General features: G+C 38.8%; 1 protein-coding gene across 2 annotated transcripts in view; it reads right to left on the bottom strand.

Moving 5' to 3' along the window:
• The window catches only part of VPS13D (vacuolar protein sorting 13 homolog D), a 265,784-nt gene that overhangs the window by 125,532 nt on the left and 126,811 nt on the right, over positions 1–13,441 (bottom strand). For both annotated transcript variants that reach the window (XM_063436103.1, XM_063436104.1), the window contains 5 exons: positions 12,639–12,818; positions 10,934–11,044; positions 8,971–9,120; positions 7,451–7,600; positions 2,721–2,817 (listed from right to left, as the gene is read on the bottom strand). In XM_063436103.1, coding sequence (XP_063292173.1) covers positions 2,721–2,817; positions 7,451–7,600; positions 8,971–9,120; positions 10,934–11,044; positions 12,639–12,818 — 688 coding nt within the window. The remainder of the gene's footprint in view (positions 1–2,720; positions 2,818–7,450; positions 7,601–8,970; positions 9,121–10,933; positions 11,045–12,638; positions 12,819–13,441) is intronic.

The raw sequence follows: 13,441 nt of genomic DNA, 5'->3' as shown, positions 1-13,441 counted from the left end.
CATACATGAGACAGGGGGAGACTGTAGAAAGCGGAATTTGTAAATCTATGCCAAACAAAGTACTTTGGTGGGAAACTCAGTACATGCTCAAACCTCTCAAAGTCCACTATAATTTGTTTCCCATGTTTTAAAATTGCTAACAGTAACTGGAATGGGATATATTTAGCTAAATGCTTTGTGCAAAATATATTTAGATGCAAGACTTGAAAACATCTTAGAAAGAGATTATGCAGCTTAATTTGGAAATAAACGGCTTTATTCACTAAACAGTGATATTGTGGTGTTTTGACAAGAGTTTGCTAAATTTAGACCAAAAGAGACAACTCTATCAATCTGAGTGGTCTCAGATTTTTTCAAAATTTACTAATGGGATTTTAGAAATTGCTTGCATAACAGCATTTTAAAATTTGTATGAAGTCATTATGAATACAGCAACTGGAGCACTAGATTTGTACAACAGGTGTTTAAAATCGAAAGTCAGGGTCTTGGTCAGCAAACAAAGCCTGCAGGCGTTTAAGATGGACAAGCAAGCCTTCAACAGAAATCTAGACTTTGGTAAAGAAGAACAGGAAGTACAAATTTACAATACAAAGAAAATGGTTACTAGGTTTACTCATTGGTTGTTTACCCCTTATACAAAGATCACTGCTCTCTTGTATAGCTTTGTACCATACATTCTACCAGACTGGCCTAGACTGATGTGACAATATTGGGTTGTCACTTTCATTCTTTGTTACATAAGCTATCAATAATGTACACTTTATTATTGATCCACAGCAAATCAAATTCTAAAAAGACACTGTAGTCACCAGAACAACAGTTTTAGCACTGGAAACACTGCCCTTTCTGGGAAAGTATTTTATTCCCCTACTGAACGAACTAACGAACAGTCTGCCCACCCGCAAGTGGAGTGTGCAGCCTATTAACCTCCCTGATACACTTGTAACCACATCTTAATTGGCGATCGGCTGGGTGGTCGTCATTCGACATATGAACACGTGGCGGCCGCCATCTTTAGCCACGAACACATACAGCAGTGTTTGGTCATCGAGTGCATGGAACTATAATCGGACACTCGATGGCACGAACACCGATGGGACTTCCATGTCTTCCTACGTTCGCCTAGATGTCAATGTCCCGAACTCATAGGGGAATGAAATGAAGGGGTTTTCAGTCCAGGGACAGGGGAATCCGTCACACTTCCTGGTTCAGTGCTGCACAATGTGTGTCACGCTGATCTTTCCCCATAGAGTTGCATTGATACATTGCATCACTATGAGGAGATGCTGATTTGCCTGTGCAGCATTTGCCCCTCTCACCGCTTCCTTGGCTGAGATCATCAGAATTGACAATCTGAGCAAATCAGATTGGCTGAAATGATCAATTCTGATGATCTCAGCCAGGGAGACAAAGCTAGCACCAGCAGACCCAGTGCTGGAATAAAGGGGAGTTCTTACTCTATTCAAGGAGGGCAAAGTGATGCCTGCCACCTAGATCATGTTTTTAACACTTTAGGGTCAGGAATACACATTTGTATTCCTGACCCTAAAGGGTTCCTTTAAACAGCAATTAGATCAACTTAAATGGCAGCACTTGAAAGTATCAAAATGAAAACCACATAAAAGTGAACCACTCTCTTGGCAGTATACAATGGGAGAAACTAATGAGCCAATATGGGCAGAATCATTTTAGTCACTTGAACACAAAGGGCATAGATGGCAATTTCCTAACCAGTTTTCTTAACATTATGGCAGTTTCACTTTTCAGCTTGAATGCACACAAAACAAACCAAGAGTACTGTATAAAAAACTTCTTTAGTATGTCTAACCATTATTAATATTTTTTTTTAACACACAGTCACAGAGCTGTTTTGCTCGAAATAATATTCTTACATATTTTATAACTGTAGATTGACTTAATAATTGCAAGGTTCCAAAGTAGATTTTTTATTAAACAGTTACCAGCCATTGAATTCTCTGTGTGCCCACTGCATGTGACCTGGAAGGATTTACATGGATTTTATGCACTTAGGAACCTTGTGAACACTTTGGGACATAGATTATCCAGGATTGGTATATTTTAGATTTATTCACAAAACAATGAATTGCAATGAGGTCAGAAACATTGCATTATGAAGGCTAAAAAAGCATTTGAGAAAGGTTTTATACTCAATCACATGGGTTATCCTGCCAATTGTGCTAAACTGGCCTACATTTTTCAACTAGATTCATCTTGCAGTCATTTATAGGGTTGATGCACACTGATTAAAAGTGTTTCTCTCTTGGGATATTTTAAAGTCAATTGCCTACTTACCACATAAGCATCATTCAAGAAGTTACAAAACAAGCACTATGATACCTGTCATCTGTTTTCTAGTAGAAGACCGTAATGTTAGACTGCAGTCCCTCCACTCTTCCATGAGTCTGATGAACACTGTTTGAGAAAACTTATTTGTACTATATTTTATAATTTCATTCATATTGCCTTACCAAATACCTGGAGATGCAGATCCCGGCTTACTTCTCTTGAAGCCCACCGACCTCCCCACACAGTTTACAACACTTGATGACTAACACATTGAAACTTGATACTATTGCCAATAACACTGATGGCTGATCATCATATGAGAAGTAATCTACCACCTCTAGAGTGACAAACATTAGTCCTCACTCATCCAATACTTTTTTTTACGGAAGTTTTCTAACGTAACATAGGCATACCTGTTTCTGATTGGTTAAAACCGAAATAGCTAAGCAGTTTCAACAGCAACTTTTCTTCAATCTGCACAGTGAATTTTTGAGCTGTGATCATCAGGTGCTACAAAAGAGTAAAAAAATAGATACATGGTTTTAATCTTTAAATAGAACATATATATTTAGACTCGTTATTATAGACTAATTGCATTGAGGGGATTTATAGAAATTTATTACATGACAGTAGGCTTCATATTTTGCTTAGCTTTCTTTACTAAAACTCCATAGCAGCACAAGTTTGATGTAACTATGTAACATCAGCACAGGTCAGAGTGCCACTACCTCCTGCTTATTGTGGGTTGCTGTGGCCTTTTTTTTGTATTTACTTCTGTCATTTATCTGCATACTCTAATATCTTTTGTTATATTTTATCTATATTTATCTAAATATTTAGTTATTATATTCTATTTAGTTTAACTTGTTGTTTATTTACTTTTATGTATATATTTTTCCTTTATTTCATCTTTATTTTAGCATTTTGTGTATTATATTGTTTATTGGGACTTTATTTGGGGTTTTTCCTCCTGCTCGGGACTTCAAGAGACCTCACCTCTGGCCTCCTCTGATTTCCCGGGCTCTCGAGGACCGCTGAGAACAACTCCAGTGCTCCCTCAGGTAGCCGGCGGCCATCTTGGATCCCGCGCACTTGCGCGAGATCAAGGCAGCCATTTTCTAAGTTTCTAATGTTATAGTTTATTACAGCACATAACACTGATTTCCTTATTAGAGGGTGAGGCCACTCTCATAAACACAGCCCAATACTGATATTTATACTGCTTCTTGTCAGTTTTACTGTTTATGATACAGTTTATTACAGTACATAATACTGATTTCATTATTAGAGGGTGCGGCCCCTCTCAAACACAGCCCAATATTGATTCCAGTGCCAGGAAAACTACTGCAGGTCCCCTCTTCCGCCTACCCCCCATCCCAAGTTGGTGAAGGGGTTAGAACCCCTTCAGTGACTTACCTGAGACCAGCACCGATGTCCCACGGCGCTGGTTGAGGGTCCGCCCACGCTCCTCCCCCGCCGACATCATCCGGCGGGGGAGACCAACTGCACATGCGCGGCAAGACCTCTCTATAGGAAAGCATTAGAGATCTATAGAGATTTTAGCGAGATTTTAGCTCACATAGCGTGAGGACATCCAGCGGCGCTATAGCACAGAAAACCTGTGCTATAAACCAGGAAGTGCCCTCTAGTGGCTGTGTAGTAGACAGCCACTAAAAGAGGGGTTAACCCTGCAATGTAAATATTGCAGTTTATGAAAACTGCAATATTTACACTTGCAGGGTTAAAGGTAGTGGGAGTTGGCATCCAGACCAAACCAATGGGCAGAAGTGGTCTGGGTGCCTGGAGTGTCCCTTTAATGAGCAGCACACGACTGTTCTGGGTGGTCTGTCCAATCGGTATATAGTTCGGTATACAAACCAAATTGTTCAATCTGTTCGGTGATGTTCGTATACTGGACCAGTCAATGTACAACAATAATCCAGGGACAGGGAATCTGTCACAGCAGTCAACAAAGGAAAGTCGACCCTCACTCTGTCCCACGTGGTGAAGGGTTCTTGAGATTCAAGATAGATGCTCCCCTATGAGTGCTTCGTTTACCACAGTCAAAAAAAAATATTTTCTGCAATTCGCATAGACAAGTCTACGGTGCAACCAGATTCCCCTCTGTACACTAGCACACATGGTAGATGTACTCTCAGATGATACCACTCACTTCGGAGATCAAGGGGGAACGGAAAGGCAATATTTTGTCCTGTCCCAGACTTTGCCGTGGAATCCAACGCGAGACTTTGGGTTGGGGTGCTACTTGCGCTACCACATTGATAGGTGGTCCTTGGACGATTTGGAAAGCCCATTTCCACATCAATTGTCTAGAACTGATCGCAGGTTCTTTCGCAATCCCAAGTCTCACCTATAATTTATCAGACTGCTGCATCTTGCTGAGAATAGACAACATATTGGCAATACAGAACATTTACCGCCTTGGCGGAGCCAGATCATATCTCACCAGGTACAGCGAATCTAACAGCAGATTGGTTTTCCCGGAGTTGGAGGAACACCAATGACAGGCATCTCCATCGATCGATCTGCCTTCACATTTCGCAGTTGAGGGGTCCCTTCATAATAAATCTATTTGCCTCCTGGATTAATAACCAGACTTCAATGCTCTTCAGCTGGCTCCCAGATCACGAGTGCATGGCGGTGGATGCTTTCCCCCATGGCTGCCCGATGCAGGGGGCCTCCGCGTTTCCTCCATTCGCTATGATTTCCAGAGTTCTCCTTCAAGTTCATTGCCAACAAGTCACTCCGGTATTGTTGATACTGCTTTGACAGAGCCAGGCTGGTCTTGTATTGTCGAGACCCACTTCTCCTCCTGTTGATACCGGACCCCCTCTTTGATTCGAAGGGCAATCTTCCTCAGACGGTGACAGAAGACCATCTGCATTGGGTAGCCTGGACTCTTACCGGGGATCCTGGAATTTGCCTATCGCAGAAAGCTAGAATCCTTCTCTGGGACTCCTGGGCCCGGCAACTAGGAGATGTTATCTTTCCGCCTGGAATGCCTGGTGTAGTTGGTGCCTGGAACGGCATACCGATTCCTTTCTTGCCCTTTCCCTTTTTTTAAAAAAATGTTCTGTCTTACATCTTTGATCTAGGGAAATCGTCGGCACACGTCCCAGTTCAGGGTTCTCCTGTTGGACAGCACCCTTTGATCTGTAGACTTTTCAGAGTCATCAAACCTTGCGTCCTCTGGCACTCAAATATTCACACCTTTGGGGAGGTTGATCTCGTTCTGAGATTCCTTCTAGATTGGCTAGATTAGAAAGATCTTTCCCTTCATCAACTTCAGCGAAATTCACTCTTCTCTTGTCTCTTTCTGTCGAGTCTCAGATGCTCGGGCACTCTATGTAGACGTTTTTACCTTCGATCCGGAGGGGTTTATTTTTTCAGGGTCTAGACTTACTAAATTGGATTATTTTATGATTTTTTTATAGTCAGAGATTATCCTAAACTTTGTGTAGCTTCAGCATGATCTCGCTACACAGAAGTCATCGCATCTCTCCGACCCTCTAATTCTGGTCAACTGTTAATCTCCTATGTTCAACCTCACGGCCCAGTTTCATCTACTACTTTGGCTCGTTAGTTGATGTTTGCTATCCCTAGAAGGTATTGAGTCTATCTTTGGAAAACACTCAGTCAGGGGTGTAGCGGCTTTCGAGCCTTCCATGGCGGGGGCCTCCTTGCAGGACATTATCCGACCAGGAGATTGGTCTCGTGAAGATACTATCCAACGTTTCTACTTTCGTCCTACTAAACATGCCTTTTTTGCGCTGCTGACTAAGCATTAAAACCGCAAACTATGAAGCCCCCTGTCATGTAATAAAATTGTAGATTATGCTAGCTTTAGTGTACATATAATCTTAATTTTATGAAGGACAGGAGGCGAATATTTTCCCTCCCATTTTCTCTCTACCCAGGTTTTTATAGCCTTGGATTTTGGAAGTGGTAGGTATGTATACTATACTATATCTAATCTTATATTATCTTACTATTATATTTTATTGGTCATCTGATGTGTCTGTGATTTATTCTATAACATTATATTCATGGAATATAAATGTACGACTTCCATGTCGTTTTTCAAGTCCATTTCTTCGATTAATCCTTGTTTTTCGGCTCTGTTCTCTCATTTCAGTGCAAACTTCCTCATAGAAGTTGTGCCTAAGGCCTTATCCTGTTGCCTATGGAAATTTGCTGGATTTTCTTGTTGATTACTTCCCAATAGATTAATCCAGTTTCGTTTGGTCATTTGTTCCTGTTTGATTCTTTTTCAGCATGAAAGAGGATGAGTCATCAGAGGGAGGGAGTCTTATTACCTCTGTTTTCTAATTGGTTGTTTCTTTTTCTAGTCAAACTTGTGCTGCTATGGAGTTTTAGTAAAGAAAGTTAAGAAAAATATTCGCCTCCTGTCCTTAATAAAATTAAGATTATATGTACACCAAAGCCAACATAATCTACAATTACAGCTTAAACTGGGGAGGTTAAAACCATGAAAAAGTCACAATTTAATTCCAGGGCTAAACTAGTCAATATAAGGCACATCTCTTTTAAAAAGGGCAATAAGTAAACATGAGGAACGAGGACAGAAATGTTTAAAATTCAAAAGGATTCATGGAGTAAAATTAAATATATAGCCTCACATATTGCATGTATGAATCCAACATAATTTTACCTAGAATAAATAAATAAAAAAGCCTAAAATGCAGTACTAGGATATCTGATCTATGCTTCCTTATAGCGGGAGGGCATCACGAGCCAGATGAGAGCTGGTTGTTAATACTCTGCCAACTTTAACATTTTACACATAGACTAATTAGTAAAGGGATTTGGCGAAGGAGAAAACTGCAACTCATAGCCATTCGTTGCTAATTGGAGAACCACCATGGGAACATGAAGACAGGTGGTGCTTACTACCTAGTTGAGGCAGAGGTGATCAGTAGATTATGTTAAACAAAATTCACTGGACTAGTATTTCTTCTAAAAAAATAAAGCATAATCCAAAAAGTGAAGCTTTTCTTCAGCTGTATCCTATCAGGAAGGAATATAGGTTACATAAACACAGGTTTGAGTATGGCAGAAAGCTCAACCCTGGGAATGGGTTAAGTCTATTCTTGAGTTGTACCTTGAATAAATCGGTCAGAGCATTCTTACTGGGAATCTTCATTGCATTGACTTGTATGGCAGGACTATTGTCAATGTCTTCACTTTCAATACTCCTTGGGGTGACGAAGAGCATGGCAGTTTGAGTCGTGCCAATTAACTGATTATCAACCTAGATAAAAAAAAAATAACAACATAGATTTCGATATAACGTATCAGCTTTTCATGTGTAATGCAATGCTTGTGCACCTGAAAAGCAAGGATTAGTTTAAAGGGTTTCTCCAACCTCTCTTTAATGAAATTATTTTGCATCATAACCACTTCTAAAAGCAGAAGTGATCATGGTAGTTGGTCTAACCCTTTACAGAAAAGCAAAATGTATAAATTCTTATTAATTTAGTAAACGGGCCATGAAATCAAAAGTTCAGCAATACAAACAGCTGGTGCTATATTTGGGTACACTGTGTATGTCATGAATTATGCACATTTATTCAATGTGTACAATTGTAAAACACTATTTACATGCTAATTGGTATATTTTACAAACACTAAGTGTTCAACTGGATACAAATTAATCCCTTACAGATGACCCAAATATTTATTAAATGCACTCACATGTCTCCTAAACGTATTGCTTCTTTAATGAAGGTGAAAATGGCAAATATTGTTTCAGCCCTCAGTTGAGTCTGACGTGTTATAATCTAATTTATAATAACTCTAATCCTTCTGAATTACAACCCAATGATTTACAAAATCTTTATTTAAAACAGAGCTCCATTGCTAAAGGTACCCGGCATAAATGTGTGATAAAGTCATGAACAAGATGTCTGCCTCTGCTCATTTACATACTGAACAGAGCATGCTGGCAGAACCATGATTTCTCAGAACTGCTGTGCCAACAAAGGACTTTTCGCAAGGTCTGATGCATAACAGTAAATGCTGTTATATATACTGAATATACACACACACAAATACATTTTCCTATATTTATGTCATTACATTTCTGCTAAGTGTTACATCTAGTTCTATGTGTAGAACACCATGAAATCAATGCAACAATAATCCATTTCAACTCAAAGTACGCCAAGAGCTGAAGGGAACTCTTATCTGTATTAACACTTAGTCTATTATCTAAATATTGGGTTTGGCTCCTAAATTAAAAATAAATATTACATGCCCTTCACTTACAAAATATCTGAACATGTTGTGTCTGTGCATTTCCAAAGTGTGCTTTTACACCACACAGTTTGTAGTTTTAATAAAATGGTACCAAACTGTAGGATCAAAAACCTCAGGTACTCCAACAGAACTAAGCAAAATTGACTTTTTGGATTGGGTAAAAATGCACATTCGATCACAGGATGTACTGGGTCACTAAGAAAAGGTGGTAAATAGGTTTTATGGGAAATCTGGCCCTGTGGAAAATTCACAATTATTTGAGAATGATGTGTGCTCATTGTCTAATGGTCTACTTGAAATTTGTTGAACTAATTACCTGTGCTACACGAAATGAACAAAGATGCAAATCAAATGGAATTTTACCTGAACATTTTGAATGCTGAGCTCAAGCACCTGATTGGCAGCTAAATGCGTGTAATGGATATTTATTCCAGAAAGGCTTGCAAACACTAATTCTTCTGGGACTTTATTAATTAGTGAAATACCGATTCCATCTTCCAACTTCACAATAACCTGGTGAGAGTGAGCAAAAAATGTATGATAATGCAGATAATGTCAAATTAAAGCAACACAAAAAAAGATGAAAAACTAGGGATGCACCGAAATGAAAATTCTGGGCCGAAACTGAAAATTCAGGATGCCCTTGTCCGAAAACCATAACCGAAAATTACTTTTTCCCCCCCAAATGATTTTGATATTATAGGCCCATTTTCAGCCGAAAATTTTGATGCATCCCTACATTACAGGTTATCTTGTACAATCACAGAGCCTGGTGCTGTGCCCACAATAAGCTGCAGAGCATCCCCTCGGAACTCGGCAAGCAGAAGGCCCTGCGGGTGTTGGATCTGTCCGGGAAAGAGCTGGAGTTGCTGCCGGCGGAGATCACTCAGCTATCTGACCTCTGCACCCTGAATGTAAGCTGTAACTGGCTGCGGGGGATTGTGCCCTCTCATAGTGCTGGCTACTAACCGGGCATTGTGCCCTCTCATAAGGGGGGAGGGGTGTGTAATTCTCAGCAAATATGACCCTTTTTCGGCCGAAATGGGATAGGCTCATTTTCGGCCACTGAAATTTCAGTGCATCCCTATAAAAAAAATCATAAGAAAAATCTATCCAAGAAAAAATAAATAAATTTCTTAACTTCCTAGATTTCTGCAGATATTCGAGAACCAAAAAGCATCTGCTATTCTTCTGCCAATCTCATTAAAAACTGTGGTAAGATCAGGAGTTTAGGAATATAGGAAAAGGAAAATGTGGGAATATGCAGCATTAATGAAAATACACATTTTTAAAATGTATTTTCAGTAATGAGCTGCATGGGGAGTTCTATGACATTTACACAAATAGAGCCACTTTTATATATTATATATGTCACTTTCAAGGTCTTTGCATATTTAGAAAACACCTCCCCCTACGGTTCTATGCATGATTGGTGTGTGACAATTCCACAAGACCCTCAACAGAAAGATACTCTTTTTCCCAAAGCCAATGCTAGCAAGGACTGAGAGGGAATGACACAGATTGATATTGGAAAAATCTGCCTGCCAACCTTTTCCAACCTTGGTTTGGCCAATAAGACATAATAGTCCCTATATCTTTTGACTGTGTTAGGAGTACTTCATAATGATTGTATGTTTATGAAATACTCAAGCGTGACAGAGACTCTGAGTTTTGGAAATTATCGCAGCTGTAATGATTCTAATGAGATGGTTTTTTTTTTTTCAGTTCATCTGTCATGATCTAACATTTCAAATTCACTGTGAATTTCTGACAATTCACACTTAGTGGATAACCCTGCTACTATAATTAGGTGAATAAAGGCACACTATTTTTTTATTTTTTTTATCAGAGAGGCATTAACAATATGTTGGCAAAACAGTGATAGTTTTGCAGATGAATATGTATCTCCATGCTACTTCTTGTTGCAGAAGTTAGAAAGACGTTAGCATAGCAAGCAAATAGACTAAAAACCACAAGACAGATAGATGAAAAGCACTCAAATTACACACATACTTGGGAAAATGGCACAAAATTTGGGAAATCATGGTTGACAATGAGATTTCTAATCATTTCAGCAATTACTCCCCAGGAAAGAGATTAGTTTTGGATCCGGGCTATATGTGAAACACAGACAACGACTATTATTTGATATTTATTACCTAAATTAGTTGCTTAGTGGCTAACATTCTATTGCCGTGCTAATATTTCTGTAACATCAAGTCCACACACTTCTATTTTCATTACTATTACATAGCACCACCTTTGGATGAATAGGAATATAAAAATAACGAAATGAAACACACAAATCAAAGTCAAAGGAACCCACCTCTAGCTCGTTTTCAGTGTCTGGACTCTTAAACTTTTTTAGATCCACTTCTAGAAGCTCATCCATTTCACAAGAGAAACGTTCATTTCTTCTTTCGTTGAAATCCGTTATCTGCCAATAAAATTAAGGTTTAAAAATCGATAGAGATCGAAGGAAGACTTCAAGTACCTTAGTTTTGCATTCTATACAAACCAAGGAGGAATAAAGAGATGGTACCGCTCTGTCAAGTGTGCAGTTTGCGACAAATTGCAGCAACTTCCCACAAAGGAAAACTCATAACATTACAAGTAAACATAAGGAATAAGGTGCTAAGCATTAACCTACATTAAACACTCTGTCTCTTTTCATAAATCAGTTGTGACACCATAGTGACTTATGATCTAAATCATTTTAAAAACCACATTCGTTTAGAAACAATCAATAACTCATGTTTGTGTTGCTTTAAATAAACATACGTCAAATACTATTTAAGAATCACAGGTTTATAGTTTAATCGTTTTAATTTTTTGGGTATTAAAGAAAACCTGTCACTCACAAAATGTGTAGTTAAAGGCTCATTGTTATGTAGGCACATATTTAAGCAATAGATTGCGCCTTTGAAATTGGCAGGAAATGCTAATTTACAATATATATTTAATATTCATGCTCAGTATTGCATCTGGAAAGAGACAAGGCAGGTGTGCATGGCTCGACACCAAATGAGATGCAGGGCAGGCAAAGCTAGCCCACGGATGCCAACAAATTTGCAGATATTATGGATATGCAAACTGCATTGTGGTAAATAAACCATTTCCTCTAGGCATGTGCTAATGGTTTGGTTATAAAGTGAAACAGTGTTCTCACTAGTATGACAGATGCACATAAATTTGTGGGTTTAAACATATCAGCCTGTTTATGTTATTAAGCCTGGATTGGGCAAATAAAAAATCATAGATGCTTGGTATCCTTTGTTTTATATACTGGCCAGTATTTTCTGCATGGGACACTGATAAGTAATTCCTGCAGTGTAATCCTGATTTAATTTACACAATTTGCACAAGAATGATATTCTCCTAGAGCTTAAATGTAAAAGGTAGTAACACATCGAAGAAACTGTGAAAAATATCTAATATTGTACATTAAACCACACTCCACTAATTCTGTCGCGGCTACAATTACTTTCACCACTACAGTTAAAGGCACACTAGTGTCACCAAAACAAATTTAGCTTTAGCTTCACTGCTCAATTCTCTGCCATTCAGGAGTTAAATCACTATATAGAGCCCTAGTCACACCTCCTGCATCTTACTTGCACAGCCTTTCTAAACACTTCCTGTAAAGAGTCATCTAATGTTTATACTTCCTTTATTGAAGATTCTCTTTCATTTAGGAAGTCTAATCTCCTGCTCTGTTTATAGCTTGCTAGACCTTGCAGGAGTGTGATTAAAGTTCAATTTACAGAGCAGGAGATACAATATTTTAAAGTAAGTTATTGATCTGATTGAAAGTGAAAAACATTTTTGTCATGCAGGCTGTGTGTCACAGCCATAGGAGGTGTGACTAGGGCCGTGTAAACAGATTTAACTAATAAATGGCAGTGAATTGTGCAGTGAAACTTCAGAGGCACATTCTACACACAAAAAAACTTCTTCATTGAGCTAAAGTTGTTTTGGTGACTATAGTGTTCCTTTAAACACATAAAAAAAATTGAAAAAATGGTATTCACCTGTAAAACTCTTGTGGGTCCATCTGGGATAACACGCACACAAAGGACTCCTGACCCTGGTCTCATTTTCTGGTTTATAAACAGCTGTTCGTTGGGAACGGACCCCAGCTGTTCAAATGATCCATCAGGGCCAAGAACTACTTCAGCTCCATCATGTAATCCTGAAATTCCATTCCTTGCCTAGAAAGAGTATTTAAAATGTTATCTGTTAGATACGCATATTGTTGTAGCAGATTATATGACATCTGTTGAAGCTATCATTGTCTCTTTGGAGCATAGACATCTGTAATCATTGTCAATAAGACCAACTGTCAAGTCAGCCAGAACTAAATACAAATCTATGGATTTCTGTGCTACTGATTTGAACATTAGTGTTAATGAACATTAGTGTTACAAACATAGCTGGCTACAAAAAGCATTCATAATATCGAGTCACCTGAGTGATGCCATTTTGAAACTGTATTTTTAACAGCAGTATCATTACAGTGCTATTCATAACATGCCAAGCTTAAAGGAACATTATAGGGTCAGGAACACAAACAGTCCCAGTAAGCCCCTCTAGTAGCAATATGAGGAATGACCAGTGGAGGTGTCCCTAGACTGTAATGTAAACACTGCCTTTTCGCGGGAAAGACAATGTTTACTGCAAAAAGCCTCAAGGGAATTGTTATACTCACCAGAACAAACACAATAAGCTGTAGTTGTTCTGGTGACCATAGTGTCCCTTTAACGTTGTTGCAGGAGTAAACGGCGCTCAGAGGTCAATAATAACCACATTCATTTAATGAGGATTTGCTCTCAAG

Source organism: Pelobates fuscus, chromosome 11 (genome assembly GCF_036172605.1).
Source record: "Pelobates fuscus isolate aPelFus1 chromosome 11, aPelFus1.pri, whole genome shotgun sequence".
Lineage (NCBI taxonomy): Eukaryota > Metazoa > Chordata > Amphibia > Anura > Pelobatidae > Pelobates > Pelobates fuscus.
This window is presented reverse-complemented; position numbering and strand designations above follow the sequence as displayed.